General features: G+C 45.3%; 1 protein-coding gene across 1 annotated transcript in view; it reads right to left on the bottom strand.

Moving 5' to 3' along the window:
* Positions 1–12,644, bottom strand: part of LOC118384751 (phospholipid-transporting ATPase IA-like) — a 45,682-nt gene that overhangs the window by 21,689 nt on the left and 11,349 nt on the right. Inside the window, exon 2 of the mRNA XM_035771489.2 lies at positions 1,436–1,497. Within this exon, the coding sequence (XP_035627382.2) occupies positions 1,436–1,497 (62 nt within the window). The remainder of the gene's footprint in view (positions 1–1,435; positions 1,498–12,644) is intronic.

Genomic DNA, 12,644 nt, shown 5'->3' with positions numbered 1-12,644 from the left:
ACAAGGCCTATGGTGTCATCACTACTGTGTCTCGCCACCTTGGCCTGGATGAGGGCAAGGTTCTTGGCAGTCTGGCGAAGTACACTTCCAAGCAAGGGCTTTGGGAATGAGATGCAATATGGCAATCGTGCCAACATTTCTCATCAGCCACCTGGTGGAAGGGACTTTGTGGATCTGAGGCTCTTTCCCCTGTTGCCGCCATCATCCTCTAAATCCCACCAACATCAGCAGCCTCAGAGGGCAACTGGTCCTTGTTTGGGAACAACACACACACACCAAAGCACGCAACAGGCTGACCAATACAGGATTGAAAGATTGGTGGCCAATTGGGCAAATTTGAGGCTCTTTGAGCCTGACAACGAGCCATCCTCAACAAGGTTGGAAAGTGACAGTGAAGATGAGGCCTCAGAGTCTGATGTTCAAAGGTGGACATTGAGGAGGTCCAGGGAGAAGACATGGAATCCTGAGAGGAAGACAACCAATGCTTTAGTTTCCAGACTATCATTTTATGCAATGGATCATTGGGGATCATTCGATATTACCTTTCTTCTGATGTTCAGGGAAATCATACCATGTGAAGAGTCAACTCATTTAATTAAAGCTCAATTCATAACCAAATATTTTTTTAAATTTCCATTGGATGGATTTAATAATTTGCAGTTATGTCTACTTATAAGGTATGGTAAAAGGTTTATGTTTCTGTCTCCATATGATTGGCAAATATGTCCAATGCAAAAAAACATCTACATTTAAAGGGTATTAATATTAATTTGCATATATTTCCATTAATTCCCATATATTCCCGTTAATTCCCATGGACAGTTTCCACCTCTGAATATTTCCCAAAATGTGTAACCCTAGTCAGGATCAAGGGACAGATGAACAGAGCAAAGTACAGAGAGATCCTTGATGAAAACCTGCTCCAGAATGCTCAGGACCTCAGACTGGGGTGAAGGTTCACCTTCCAACAGGACAACGACCCTAAGCACACAGCCAAGACAATGCAGGAGTGGCTTCGGTACTTGAACCCGATCGGCCATCTCTGGAGAGACCTGAAAATAGCCGTGCAGCGACGCTCCCCATCCAATCTGACAGAGCTGGATAGGATCTACAGAGAAGAATGGGAGAAACTCTGCAAATACAAAAGCTTGTAGAGTCATACCCAAGAAGACGAGGCTGTAATCACTGCCAAAGGTGCTTCAACAAAGTATTGAGTAAAATGTCTGAATGTGATATTATTTTCCTTTAAAAAAAATTGGAATTTTCTTTGTCATTATTGGGTATTATGTGTAGATTGATGAGGGGGAAAAGTTGTTTTAATCAATTTTAAAATAAGGCTGTATCGTAACAAAATGTGGAAAAAGTCAAAGAGCCTGAATACTTTCTGAATGCACTGTTTAAAGGGAAAAAGATGCCATTTCAGATGCGTACTTACTGTATAAACCATGTTGCCTAAGAGGAGATAGTCCGGGGTCTTTCCGTTTCCGAAGACTGTATCTGTGAAAAGGATCAACATGAAAAGCCTTTAGATGTGTGGTCATGTCCCTCTTCACGGCCGTGTTTTTAAGAAACAGAGTTCAATTAGACCAGGGGAAAATTATGTGAAATCTCCGCTATGGAGTAAACAACCCAAATAACAAACCAGGGCATTGAATGTGACTGCATCACAATGGCACCCTATTCCCTATACAGTGCACTACTTTTGACCAGAGCCCTTTGGGCCCTGGTCAAAAGCAGTGTACTATAAACAGAAAAGAGTGCAGACTGTGAGTACATTATGTACAGGCGAGCATAATGCCCTATTGGAGCACGCAGTGGGATGTAACACTGGACACTGGAGTAAAACGGCACTGTTGAGTTGCCGTCCTGTATGTGTGTGTGTGTGTGTGTGTGTGTGTGTGTGTGTGTGTGTGTGTGTATGTGTCAAAGCATATCCATTGCATATGGTTGATGGAGCAACCTGATGGAGCAATCAGGAAGCAGTCTGGACTATGGTTGACATGACCCAATTTCCTTGGTTATTATTGAAAACAAAAACAAGAAATACTCCAGTAATCTTTAACAAATAGAATTAGTCTAATAATATTTGACAAATAGAATTAGTCTAATAATCTTTGACAAATAGAATTAGTCTAATAATCTTTGACAAGTATTCAAATAAAAGCTTAAAATAAAACTACTACTCAAATACCAGTAAAGGAATGGGTCAACTTTTGAACAGTTTCAGAAAATGTGGCTCCTTGATTGTACTGGAAGTATATATTTTAACACTCCCTAATTTCTGAGTGTCTGCCAAGTGAATAAAATGTACATGGAAATAAAACATATCCTCAAAATTCAACACATGGGCGTGCCTGGGGAGAGTGTTAGAGCAGAGAGAGAGAGAGAGAGAGAGAGAGAGAGAGAGAGAGAGAGAGAGAGAGAGAGAGAGAGAGAGAGAGGGGGGAGAGAACACGAACGAGAGAGGGAGAGAGAGAGAGAGTCTGGCTCCCCTTTGCTTCCTGCTAGTCACATGCCTATGTGTGTGCTGAGGCCTTGCTGACAACCTGTCAGTCAGACTGAAGGGGCTTCTCTCTGTGCTTTGTTTGGAGAGCAGGCTTAAGCCTGTGTGGTCTTCTGGGTCCAGCAGCCAAGACTACATAGACTCAGAGATCCACATTCTCTCCATGTGAGCTGAACAGTGTAACTTAAAAGTGTCTGTGTGTATGTTCAAGTGTGTGTGTGTGTGTGTGTGTGTGTGTGTGTGTGTGTGTGTGTGTGTGTGTGTGTGTGTGTGTGTGTGTGTGTGTGTGTGTGTGTGTGTGTGTGTGTGTGTGTGTGTGTGTGTGTGTGTGTGTGTGTGTGTGTGCCTGCACGCACGTTTATGTTCAAGCATGCCAATGTTTATAATTCATGAGGCTAGTGGGTAAAAAGAAAAGTAATCGAGACAAGGTATGTGTGTTAACTGGATCCCACTCCACCCAGAGCCTGTAGAGACTAGAAATCCTGCCTCAGTCCCAAACAGCACCCTATTCTCAATATAGAACACTACCTGGTCAAAAGCAGTACACCATATACCAGGGATCATTAACTATACTGAACAATAATATAAATGCAACATGTGAAGTGTTGGTCCCATGATTCATGAGCTGAAATAAAAGATCCCAAAAATGTTCCATACGCACAAATGTGGCCAGATAAGAGCTGTGGCCAGATAATTTTACGTTCATTTCTCTACCATAAGCCGCCTCCAATGTCGTTTAAATAATTTGGCAGTACATCCAATCGGCCTCACAACACAGCACACCGCAGACCACCTGTAACCACGCCAGCCCAGGACCTCCACATCCGCCTTCTTCACCTGCGGGATTGTCTGGGGGGGGAGGTGGGGTGCTGAGGAGTTTTTCTGTGTATAATAAAACCCTTTTGTGTTGTGAAAAACTATTTCTGATTGGCTTGGCCAGGCTCCAAAGTGGGTGTGGCTATGCCCTCCCAGCCCACCCATGGCTGTGCCCCTGCCCAATCATGTGAAATGTGTATATTAGAGTCTAATGAATTTGTTTAAATTGACTGATTTCCTTCTAAATCAAAATCAAATCAAATTTATTTATATAGCCCTTCGTACATCAGCTGATATCTCAAAGTGCTGTACAGAAACCCAGCCTAAAACCCCAAACAGCAAACAATGCAGGTGTAAAAGCACGGTGGCTAGGAAAAACTCCCTAGAAAGGCCAAAACCTAGGAAGAAACCTAGAGAGGAACCGGGCTATGTGGGGTGGCCTGTCCTCTTCTGGCTGTGCCGGGTAGAGATTATAACAGAACATGACCAAGATGTTCAAATGTTCATAAATGACCAGCATGGTCGAATAATAATAAGGCAGAACAGTTGAAACTGGAGCAGCAGCACAGTCAGGTGGACTGGGGAATCATGTCAGGTAGTCCTGGGGCACGGTCCTAGGGCTCAGGTCCTCCGAGAGAGAGAAAGAAAGAGAGAATTAGAGAGAGCATATGTGGGGTGGCCAGTCCTCTTCTGGCTGTGCCGGGTGGAGATTATAACAGAACGTGGCCAAGATGTTCAAATGTTCATAAATGACCAGCATGGTTGAATAATAGTAAGGCAGAACAGTTGAAACTGGAGCAGCAGCATGGCCAGGTGGACTGGGGACAGCAAGGAGTCATCATGTCAGGTAGTCCTGGGACATGGTCCTAGGGCCCAGGCCAGTTGAAACTGGAGCAGCAGCATGGCCAGGTGGACTGGGGACAGCAAGGAGTCATCATGTCAGGTAGTCCTGGGGCATGGTCCTAGGGCTCAGGTCCTCCGAGAGAGAGAAAGAAAGAGAGAAGGAGAGAATTAGAGAATGCACACTTAGATTCACACAGGACACCGAATAGGACAGGAGAAGTACTCCAGATATAACAAACGGACCCTAGCCCCCCGACACATAAACTACTGCAGCATAAATACTGGAGGCTGAGACAGGAGGGGTCAGGAGACACTGTGGCCCCATCCGAGGACACCCCCGGACAGGGCCAAACAGGAAGGATATAACCCCACCCACTTTCCCAAAGCACAGCCCCCACACCACTAGAGGGATATCTTCAACCACCAACTTACCATCCTGAGACAAGGCCGAGTATAGCCCACAAAGATCTCCGCCACGGTACAACCCAAGGGGGGGGGGGCGCCAACCCAGACAGGCCGACCACAACAGTGAATCAACCCACCCAGGTGACCCCCCCAGGGACGGCACGAGAGAGCCCCAGCAAGCCAGTGACTCAGCCCCCGTAACAGGGTTAGAGGCAGAGAATCCCAGTGGAAAGAGGGGAACCGGCCAGGCAGAGACAGCAAGGGCGGTTCGTTGCTCCAGAGCCTTTCCGTTCACCTTCCCACTCCTGGGCCAGACTACACTCAATCATATGACCCACTGAAGAGATGAGTCTTCAGTAAAGACTTAAAGGTTGAGACCGAGTTTGCGTCTCTGACATGGGTAGGCAGACCGTTCCATAAAAATGGAGCTCTATAGGAGAAAGCCCTGCCTCCAGCTGTTTGCTTAGAAATTCTAGGGACAATTAGGAGGCCTGCGTCTTGTGACCGTAGCGTATGTGTAGGTATGTACGGCAGGACCAAATCAGAGAGGTAGGTAGGAGCAAGCCCATGTAATGCTTTGTAGGTTAGCAGTAAAACCTTGAAATCAGCCCTTGCTTTGACAGGAAGCCAGTGTAGAGAGGCTAGCACTGGAGTAATATGATCAAATTTTTTGGTTCTAGTCAGGATTCTAGCAGCCGTATTTAGCACTAAATGAAGTTTATTTAGTGCTTTATCCGGGTAGCCAGAAAATAGAGCATTGCAGTAGTCTAACCTAGAAGTGACAAAAGCATGGATTAATTTTTCTGCATCATTTTTGGACAGAAAGTTTCTGATTTTTGCAATGTTACGTAGATGGAAAAAAGCTGTCCTCGAAATGGTCTTGATATGTTCTTCAAAAGAGAGATCAGGGTCCAGAGTAACGCCGAGGTCCTTCACAGTTTTATTTGAGACGACTGTACAACCATTAAGATTAATTGTCAGATTCAACAGAAGATCTCTTTGTTTCTTGGGACCTAGAACAAGCATCTCTGTTTTGTCCGAGTTTAATAGTAGAAAGTTTGCAGCCATCCACTTCCTTATGTCTGAAACACATGCTTCTAGCGAGGCCAATTTTGGGGCTTCACCATGTTTCATTGAAATGTACAGCTGTGTGTCATCCGCATAGCAGTGAAAGTTTACATTATGTTTTCGAATAACATCCCCAAGAGGTAAAATATATAGTGAAAACAATAGTGGTCCTAAAACAGAACCTTGAGGAACACCGACATTTACAGTTGATTTGTCAGAGGACAAACCATTCACAGAGACAAACTGATATCTTTCCGACAGATAAGACCTAAACCAGGCCAGAACATGTCCGTGTAGACCAATTTGGGTTTCCAATCTCTCCAAAAGAATGTGGTGATCGATGGTATCAAAAGCAGCACTAAGGTCTAGGAGCACGAGGACAGATGCAGAGCCTCGGTCCGATGCCATTAAAATGTAATTTACCACCTTTACAAGTGCCGTCTCAGTGCTATGATGGGGTCTAAAACCAGACTGAAGCATTTCGTATACATTGTTTGTCTTCAGGAAGGCAGTGAGTTGCTGCGCAACAGCCTTCTCTAAAATCTTTGAGAGGAATGGAAGCTTGGATATAGGCCGATAGTTTTTTATATTTTCTGGGTCAAGGTTTGGCTTTTTCAAGAGAGGCTTTATTACTGCCACTTTTAGTGAGTTTGGTACACATCCAGTGGATAGAGAGCCGTTTATTATGTTCAACATAGGAGGGCCAAGCACAGGAAGCAGCTCTTTCAGTAGTTTAGATGGAATAGGGTCCAGTATACAGCTTGAAGGTTTAGAGGCCATAATTATTTTCATCATTGTGTCAAGAGATATAGTACTAAAACACTTGAGTGTCTCTCTTGATCCTAGGTCCTGGCAGAGTTGTGCAGACTCAGGACAACTGAGGTTTGGAGGAATACGCAGGTTTAAAGAGGAGTCCGTAATTTTCTTTCTGATAATCATAATCTTTTCCTCAAAGAAGTTCATGAATTTATCACTGCTAAAGTGAAAGTCATCCTCTCTTGGGGAATGCTGCTTTTTAGTTAGCTTTGCCACAGTATCAAAAAGGAATTTCGGATTGTTCTTATTTTCCTCAATTAAGTTAGAAAAATAGGACGATCGAGCAGCAGTAAGGGCTCTTCGGTACTGCACGGTACCGTCCTTCCAAGCTAGTCGGAAGACTTCCAGTTTGGTGTGGCGCCATTTCCGTTCCAATTTTCTGGAAGCTTGCTTCAGAGCTCGGGTATTTTCTGTGTACCAGGGAGCTAGTTTCTTATGAGACATTTTTTTAGTTTTTAGGGGTGCAACTGCATCTAGGGTATTGCGCAAGGTTAAATTGAGATCCTCAGTTAGGTGGTTAACGGATTTTTGTCCTCTGGCGTCCTTGGGTAGGCAGAGGGAGTCTGGAAGGGCATCAAGGAATCTGTGTTGTCTGTGAATTTATAGCACAACTTTTGATGTTCCTTGGTTGGGGTCTGAGCAGATTATTTGTTGCAATTGCAAACGTAATAAAATGGTGGTCCGATAGTCCAGGATTATGAGGAAAAACATTAAGATCCACAACATTTATTCCATGGGACAAAACTAGGTCCAGCGTATGACTGTGACAGTGAGTGGGTCCAGAGACATGTTGGACAAAACCCACTGAGTCGATGATGGCTCCAAAAGCCTTTTGGAGTGGGTCTGTGGACTTTTCCATGTGAATATTAAAGTCACCAAAGATTAGAATATTATCTGCAATGACTACAAGGTCTGATAGGAATTCAGGGAACTCAGTGAGAAACGCTGTATATGGCCCAGGAGGCCTGTAAACAGTAGCTATAAAAAGTGATTGAGTAGGCTGCATAGATTTCATGACTAGAAGCTCAAAAGACGAAAACGTCATTTTTTTTTTTTGTAAATTGAAATTTGCTATCGTAAATGTTAGCAACACCTCCGCCTTTGCGGGATGCACGGGGATATGGTCACTAGTGTAGCCAGGAGGTGAGGCCTCATTTAACACAGTAAATTCATCAGGCTTAAGCCATGTTTCAGTCAGGCCAATCACATCAAGATTATGATCAGTGATTAGTTCATTGACTATAATTGCCTTTGAAGTAAGGGATCTAACATTAAGTAGCCCTATTTTGAGATGTGAGGTATCATGATCTCTTTCAGTAATGACAGGAATGGAGGTGGTCTTTATCCTAGTGAGATTGCTAAGGCGAACACCGCCATGTTTAGTTTTGCCCAACCTAGGTCGAGGCACAGACACGGTCTCAATGGTGATAGCTGAGCTGACTACACTGACTATGCTAGTGGCAGACTCCACTATGCTGGCAGGCTGGCTAATAGCCTGCTGCCTGGCCTGCACCCTATTTCATTGTGGAGCTAGAGGAGTTAGAGCCCTGTCTATGTTGGCAGATAAGATGAGAGCACCCCTCCAGCTAGGATGGAGTCCGTCACTCCTCAGCAGGTCAGGCTTGGTCCTGTTTGTGGGTGAGTCCCAGAAAGAGGGCCAATTATCTACAAATTCTATCTTTTGGGAGGGGCAGAAAACAGTTTTCAACCAGCGATTGAGTTGTGAGACTCTGCTGTAGAGCTCATCACTCCCCCTAACTGGGAGGGGGCCAGAGACAATTACTCGATGCCGACACATCTTTCTAGCTGATATGCACGCAGAAGCTATGTTGCGCTTGGTGATCTCTGACTGTTTCATCCTAACATCGTTGGTGCCGACGTGGATAACAATATCTCTATACTCTCTACACTCGCCAGTTTTAGCTTTAGCCAGCACCATCTTCAGATTAGCCTTAACGTCGGTAGCCCTGCCCCTGGTAAACAGTGTATGATCGCTGGATGATTCGCTTTAAGTCTAATACTGCGGGTAATGGAGTCGCCAATGACTAGAGTTTTCAATTTGTCAGAGCTAATGGTGAGAAGCTTCGGCGTCTCAGACCCCGTAACGGGAGGAGTAGAGACCAGAGAAGACTCGGCCTCTGACACCGACCCGCTGCTTAATGGGGAGAACCGGTTGAAAGTTTCTGTCGGCTGATTGAGCGACACCGGTTGAGCGTTCCTACAGCATTTCCTTCCAGAAACCGTGAGAAAGTTGTCCGGCTGCGGGGACTGTGCCAGGGGATTTATACTACTATCTGTACTTACTGGTGGCACAGACGCTGTTTCATCCTTTCCTACACTGAAATTACCCTTGCCTAACGATTGCGTCTGAAGCTGGGCTTGCAGTACAGCTATCCTCGCCGTAAGGCGAGCACAGCGGCTGCAATTAGAAGGCATCATGTTAATGTTACTACTTAGCTTCGGCTGTTGGAGGTCCTGACGAATCGTGTCCAGATAAAGCGTCCGGAGTGAAAAAGTTGAGGAAAAAATAAATAAATATATGAACGGTAATTAAAAAGTGAAACCCGTAAAGTTGTCAGGTAGCAAAATAGGTTGGCAACAAAACGCACAGCAATTCGAAAACAAGCCTGCAAGTTGTGACCGGAAATGACGTGAATGATGATGCTTCTATGAACTGTAACTCAGTCAAATCTTTGAAATTGTTGCATTTATATTTTTGTTTAGTACAGATTCAGCTGTGGGACAATTATTTTCTTCAGAGGATGGTTAGGGGCCAGAACATAATTACAAATAATTTCTAGACTGCAAATTGACTGCAATAATTCCAAACAGATGTAATATTCGACTAAAACACAATCATTTCAAACCTTGCTTACATTTGTATATGATCACTTACAGTAGTATGTCTCTCTATTATGCCCGGGAATACTTTGGAACAGATTTCCCAAAAATCACTTCGAGCTGATTTGCTTCTTTTATTTAAAAATCATTTGGTCCACGGGCTACCAGTTGGGGAACCCTGCCATATACTGTAGCAAATAGGGTGCCGTTTGAGACACACCCTTAAAAGACAGATGAGTCTCTGGCAGGTTAGGGTTAGAGTCTCTGGGAGGTGCTTACCATGCTGGAAGGCTAGGAGGGGGACCCAGAAAAGGATGACAGAGTGGAAGAGGCCGTTCAGACAATGGGCCCAGAAGACCTGCAAGGAGGGGGGAGAGAGGGATGGAGAAGGGAGGGGGTTGGGTGTGTCGGTGGGTTCCAGGGTGAAAGAAGGAGAGAAAAAGCATGAGAAACCCGGTTGCTGACTGAACTTGCCTAGCGACCCCTGACCTGGGCTCTTTGTCCTGGCTCAGCACTCGGCTAAGTGGAGGTTTTGTAGGGCCTCCTGTCTGAATGGCCACCCCGCTGACAGACACTTTGTATATCCTCCTGTGTGTTGGTGTAGTACTGGAGGAGAGAGGGTGCAGGGATGTGTGTAGGTGTGTGTGTGTGTGTGTGTGTGTGTGTGTGTGTGTGTGTGTGTGTGTGTGTGTGTGTGTGTGTGTGTGTGTGTGTGTGTGTGTGTGTGTGTGTGTGTGTGTGTGTGTGTGTGTGAGCATGAAAGTCGGGTGGGCTGTGTCAGTGTGATGGTTTGTGGTGGGGGGAAGTTTTCCTTCCCCCCTCCTTTCCTGTAGACTTCCTCATCAATTTCAAAAGTCTTTCATATGTGAATTTAAGATGGCACAAAAATAAACGAAGAGCAAAAAGCAGAAATCAATCTAAAAACACAGAGAAGTTTGAAGTGGATTAACTTGTATTTACAGTAATTCATAAGAAGCTGGAAAAGTAAGAAAACAGTAGTGTGTGTGTGTATATGCGTTGTGTGTTGTGTGTGGATCTTGGATGAGACGTTTAAATCAATAGTCCTTTTACCAAAAACACTGTTTCAAATGTACATTATGCAAAGATGTCACCAAACACAACACTAAAGGATGATGCAGCATGAAATGGCCGTGTAATCAACCCTTTCATTTTATTTTTATTTCACCTTTATTTAACCAGGTAGGCTAGTTGAGAACAAGTTCTCATTTGCAACTGTGACCTGGCCAAGATAAAGCATAGCAGTGTGAACAGACAACACAGAGTTACACATGGAGTAAACAATTAACAAGTCAATAACACAGTAGAAAAAAAGGGGAGTCTATATACAATTTGTGCAAAAGGCATGAGGAGGTAGGCGAATAATTACAATATTGCAGATTAGCACTGGAGTGATAAATGATCAGATGATCATGTACAGGTGGAGATATTGGTGTGCAAAAGAGCAGAAAAGTAAATAAATAAAAACTGTGGGGATGAGGTAGGTGAAAATGGGTGGGCTATTTACCAATAGATTATGTACAGCTGCAGCGATCGGTTAGCTGCTCAGATAGCTGATGTTTGTAGTTGGTGAGGGAGATAAAAGTCTCCAACTTCAGCGATTTTTGCGATTCGTTCCAGTCACAGGCAGCAGAGTACTGGAACGAAAGGCGGCCGAATGAGGTGTTGGCTTTAGGGATGATCAGTGAGATACACCTGCTGGAGCGCGTGCTACGGATGGGTGTTGCCATCGTGACCAGTGAACTGAGATAAGGCGGAGCTTTACCTAGCATGGCCTTGTAGATGACCTGGAGCCAGTGGGTCTGGCGACGAATATGTAGCGAGGGCCAGCCGACTAGAGCATACAAGTCACAGTGGTGGGTAGTATAAGGTGCTTTAGTGACAAAACGGATGGCACTGTGATAAACTGCATCCAGTTTGCTGAGTAGAGTGTTGGAAGCGATTTTGTAGATGACATCGCCGAAGTCGAGGATCGGTAGGATAGTCAGTTTTACTAGGGTAAGCTTGGCAGCATGAGTGAAGGAGGCTTTGTTGCGGAATAGAAAGCCGACTCTTGATTTGATTTTCGATTGGAGATGTTTGATATGGGTCTGGAAGGAGAGTTTGCAGTCTAGCCAGACACCTAGGTACTTATAGGTGTCCACATATTCAAGGTCGGAACCATCCAGTGTGGTGATGCTAGTCGGGCATGCGGGTGCAGGCAGCGATCGGTTGAAAAGCATGCATTTGGTTTTACTAGCGTTTAAGAGCAGTTGGAGGCCACGGAAGGAGTGTTGTATGGCATTGAAGCTCGTTTGGAGGTTAGATAGCACAGTGTCCAATGACGGGCTGGAAGTATATAGAATGGTGTCGTCTGCGTAGAGGTGGATCAGGGAATTGCCCGCAGCAAGACCAACATCATTGATATATACAGAGAAAAGAGTCGGCCCGAGAATTGAACCCTGTGGCACCCCCATAGAGACTGCCAGAGGACCGGACAGCATGCCCTCCGATTTGACACACTGAACTCTGTCTGCAAAGTAATTGGTGAACCAGGCAAGGCAGAGACTGAGTCTGCCGATAAGAATCTGGCGATTGACAGAGTCGAAAGCCTTGGCAAGGTCGATGAAGACGGCTGCACAGTACTGTCTTTTATCGATGGCGGTTATGATGTCGTTTAGTACCTTGAGTGTGGCTAAGTTGCACCCGTGACCGGCTCGGAAACCAGATTGCATAGCGGAGAAGATACGGTGGGATTCGAGATGGCCAGTGACCTGTTTGTTGACTTGGCTTTCGAAGACCTTAGATAGGCAGGGCAGAATGGATATAGGTCTGTAACAGTTTGGGTCCAGGGTGTCTCCCCCTTTGAAGAGGGGGATGACTGCAGCAGCTTTCCAATCCTTGGGGATCTCAGACGATATGAAAGAGAGGTTGAACAGGCTGGTAATAGGGGTTGCGACAATGGCGGCGGATAGTTTCAGAAATAGAGGGTCCAGATTGTCAAGCCCAGCTGATTTATACGGGTCCAGGTTTTGCAGCTCTTTCAGAACATCTGTTATCTGGATTTGGGTAAAGGAGAACCTGGAGAGGCTTGGGCGAGGAGCTGTTGGCCGAAGTAGGAGTAGCCAGGCGGAAGGCATGGCCAGCCGTTGAGAAATGTATGTTGAAGGTTTCGATAATCATGGATTTGTCGGTGGTGACCGTATTCCCTAGCCTCAGTGCAGTGGGCAGCTGGGAGGAGGTGCTCTTGTTCTCCATGGACTTCACAGTGTCCCAGAACTTTTTGGAGTTGGAGCTACAGGATGCAAACTTCTGCCTGAAGAAGCTGGCCTTAGCTTTCCTGACTGACTGCGTG

Source organism: Oncorhynchus keta, chromosome 5 (assembly GCF_023373465.1).
Source record: "Oncorhynchus keta strain PuntledgeMale-10-30-2019 chromosome 5, Oket_V2, whole genome shotgun sequence".
NCBI lineage: Eukaryota > Metazoa > Chordata > Actinopteri > Salmoniformes > Salmonidae > Oncorhynchus > Oncorhynchus keta.
Note: the sequence above shows the minus strand (reverse complement) of the source record. Positions and strands in the feature narration are given on the sequence as shown.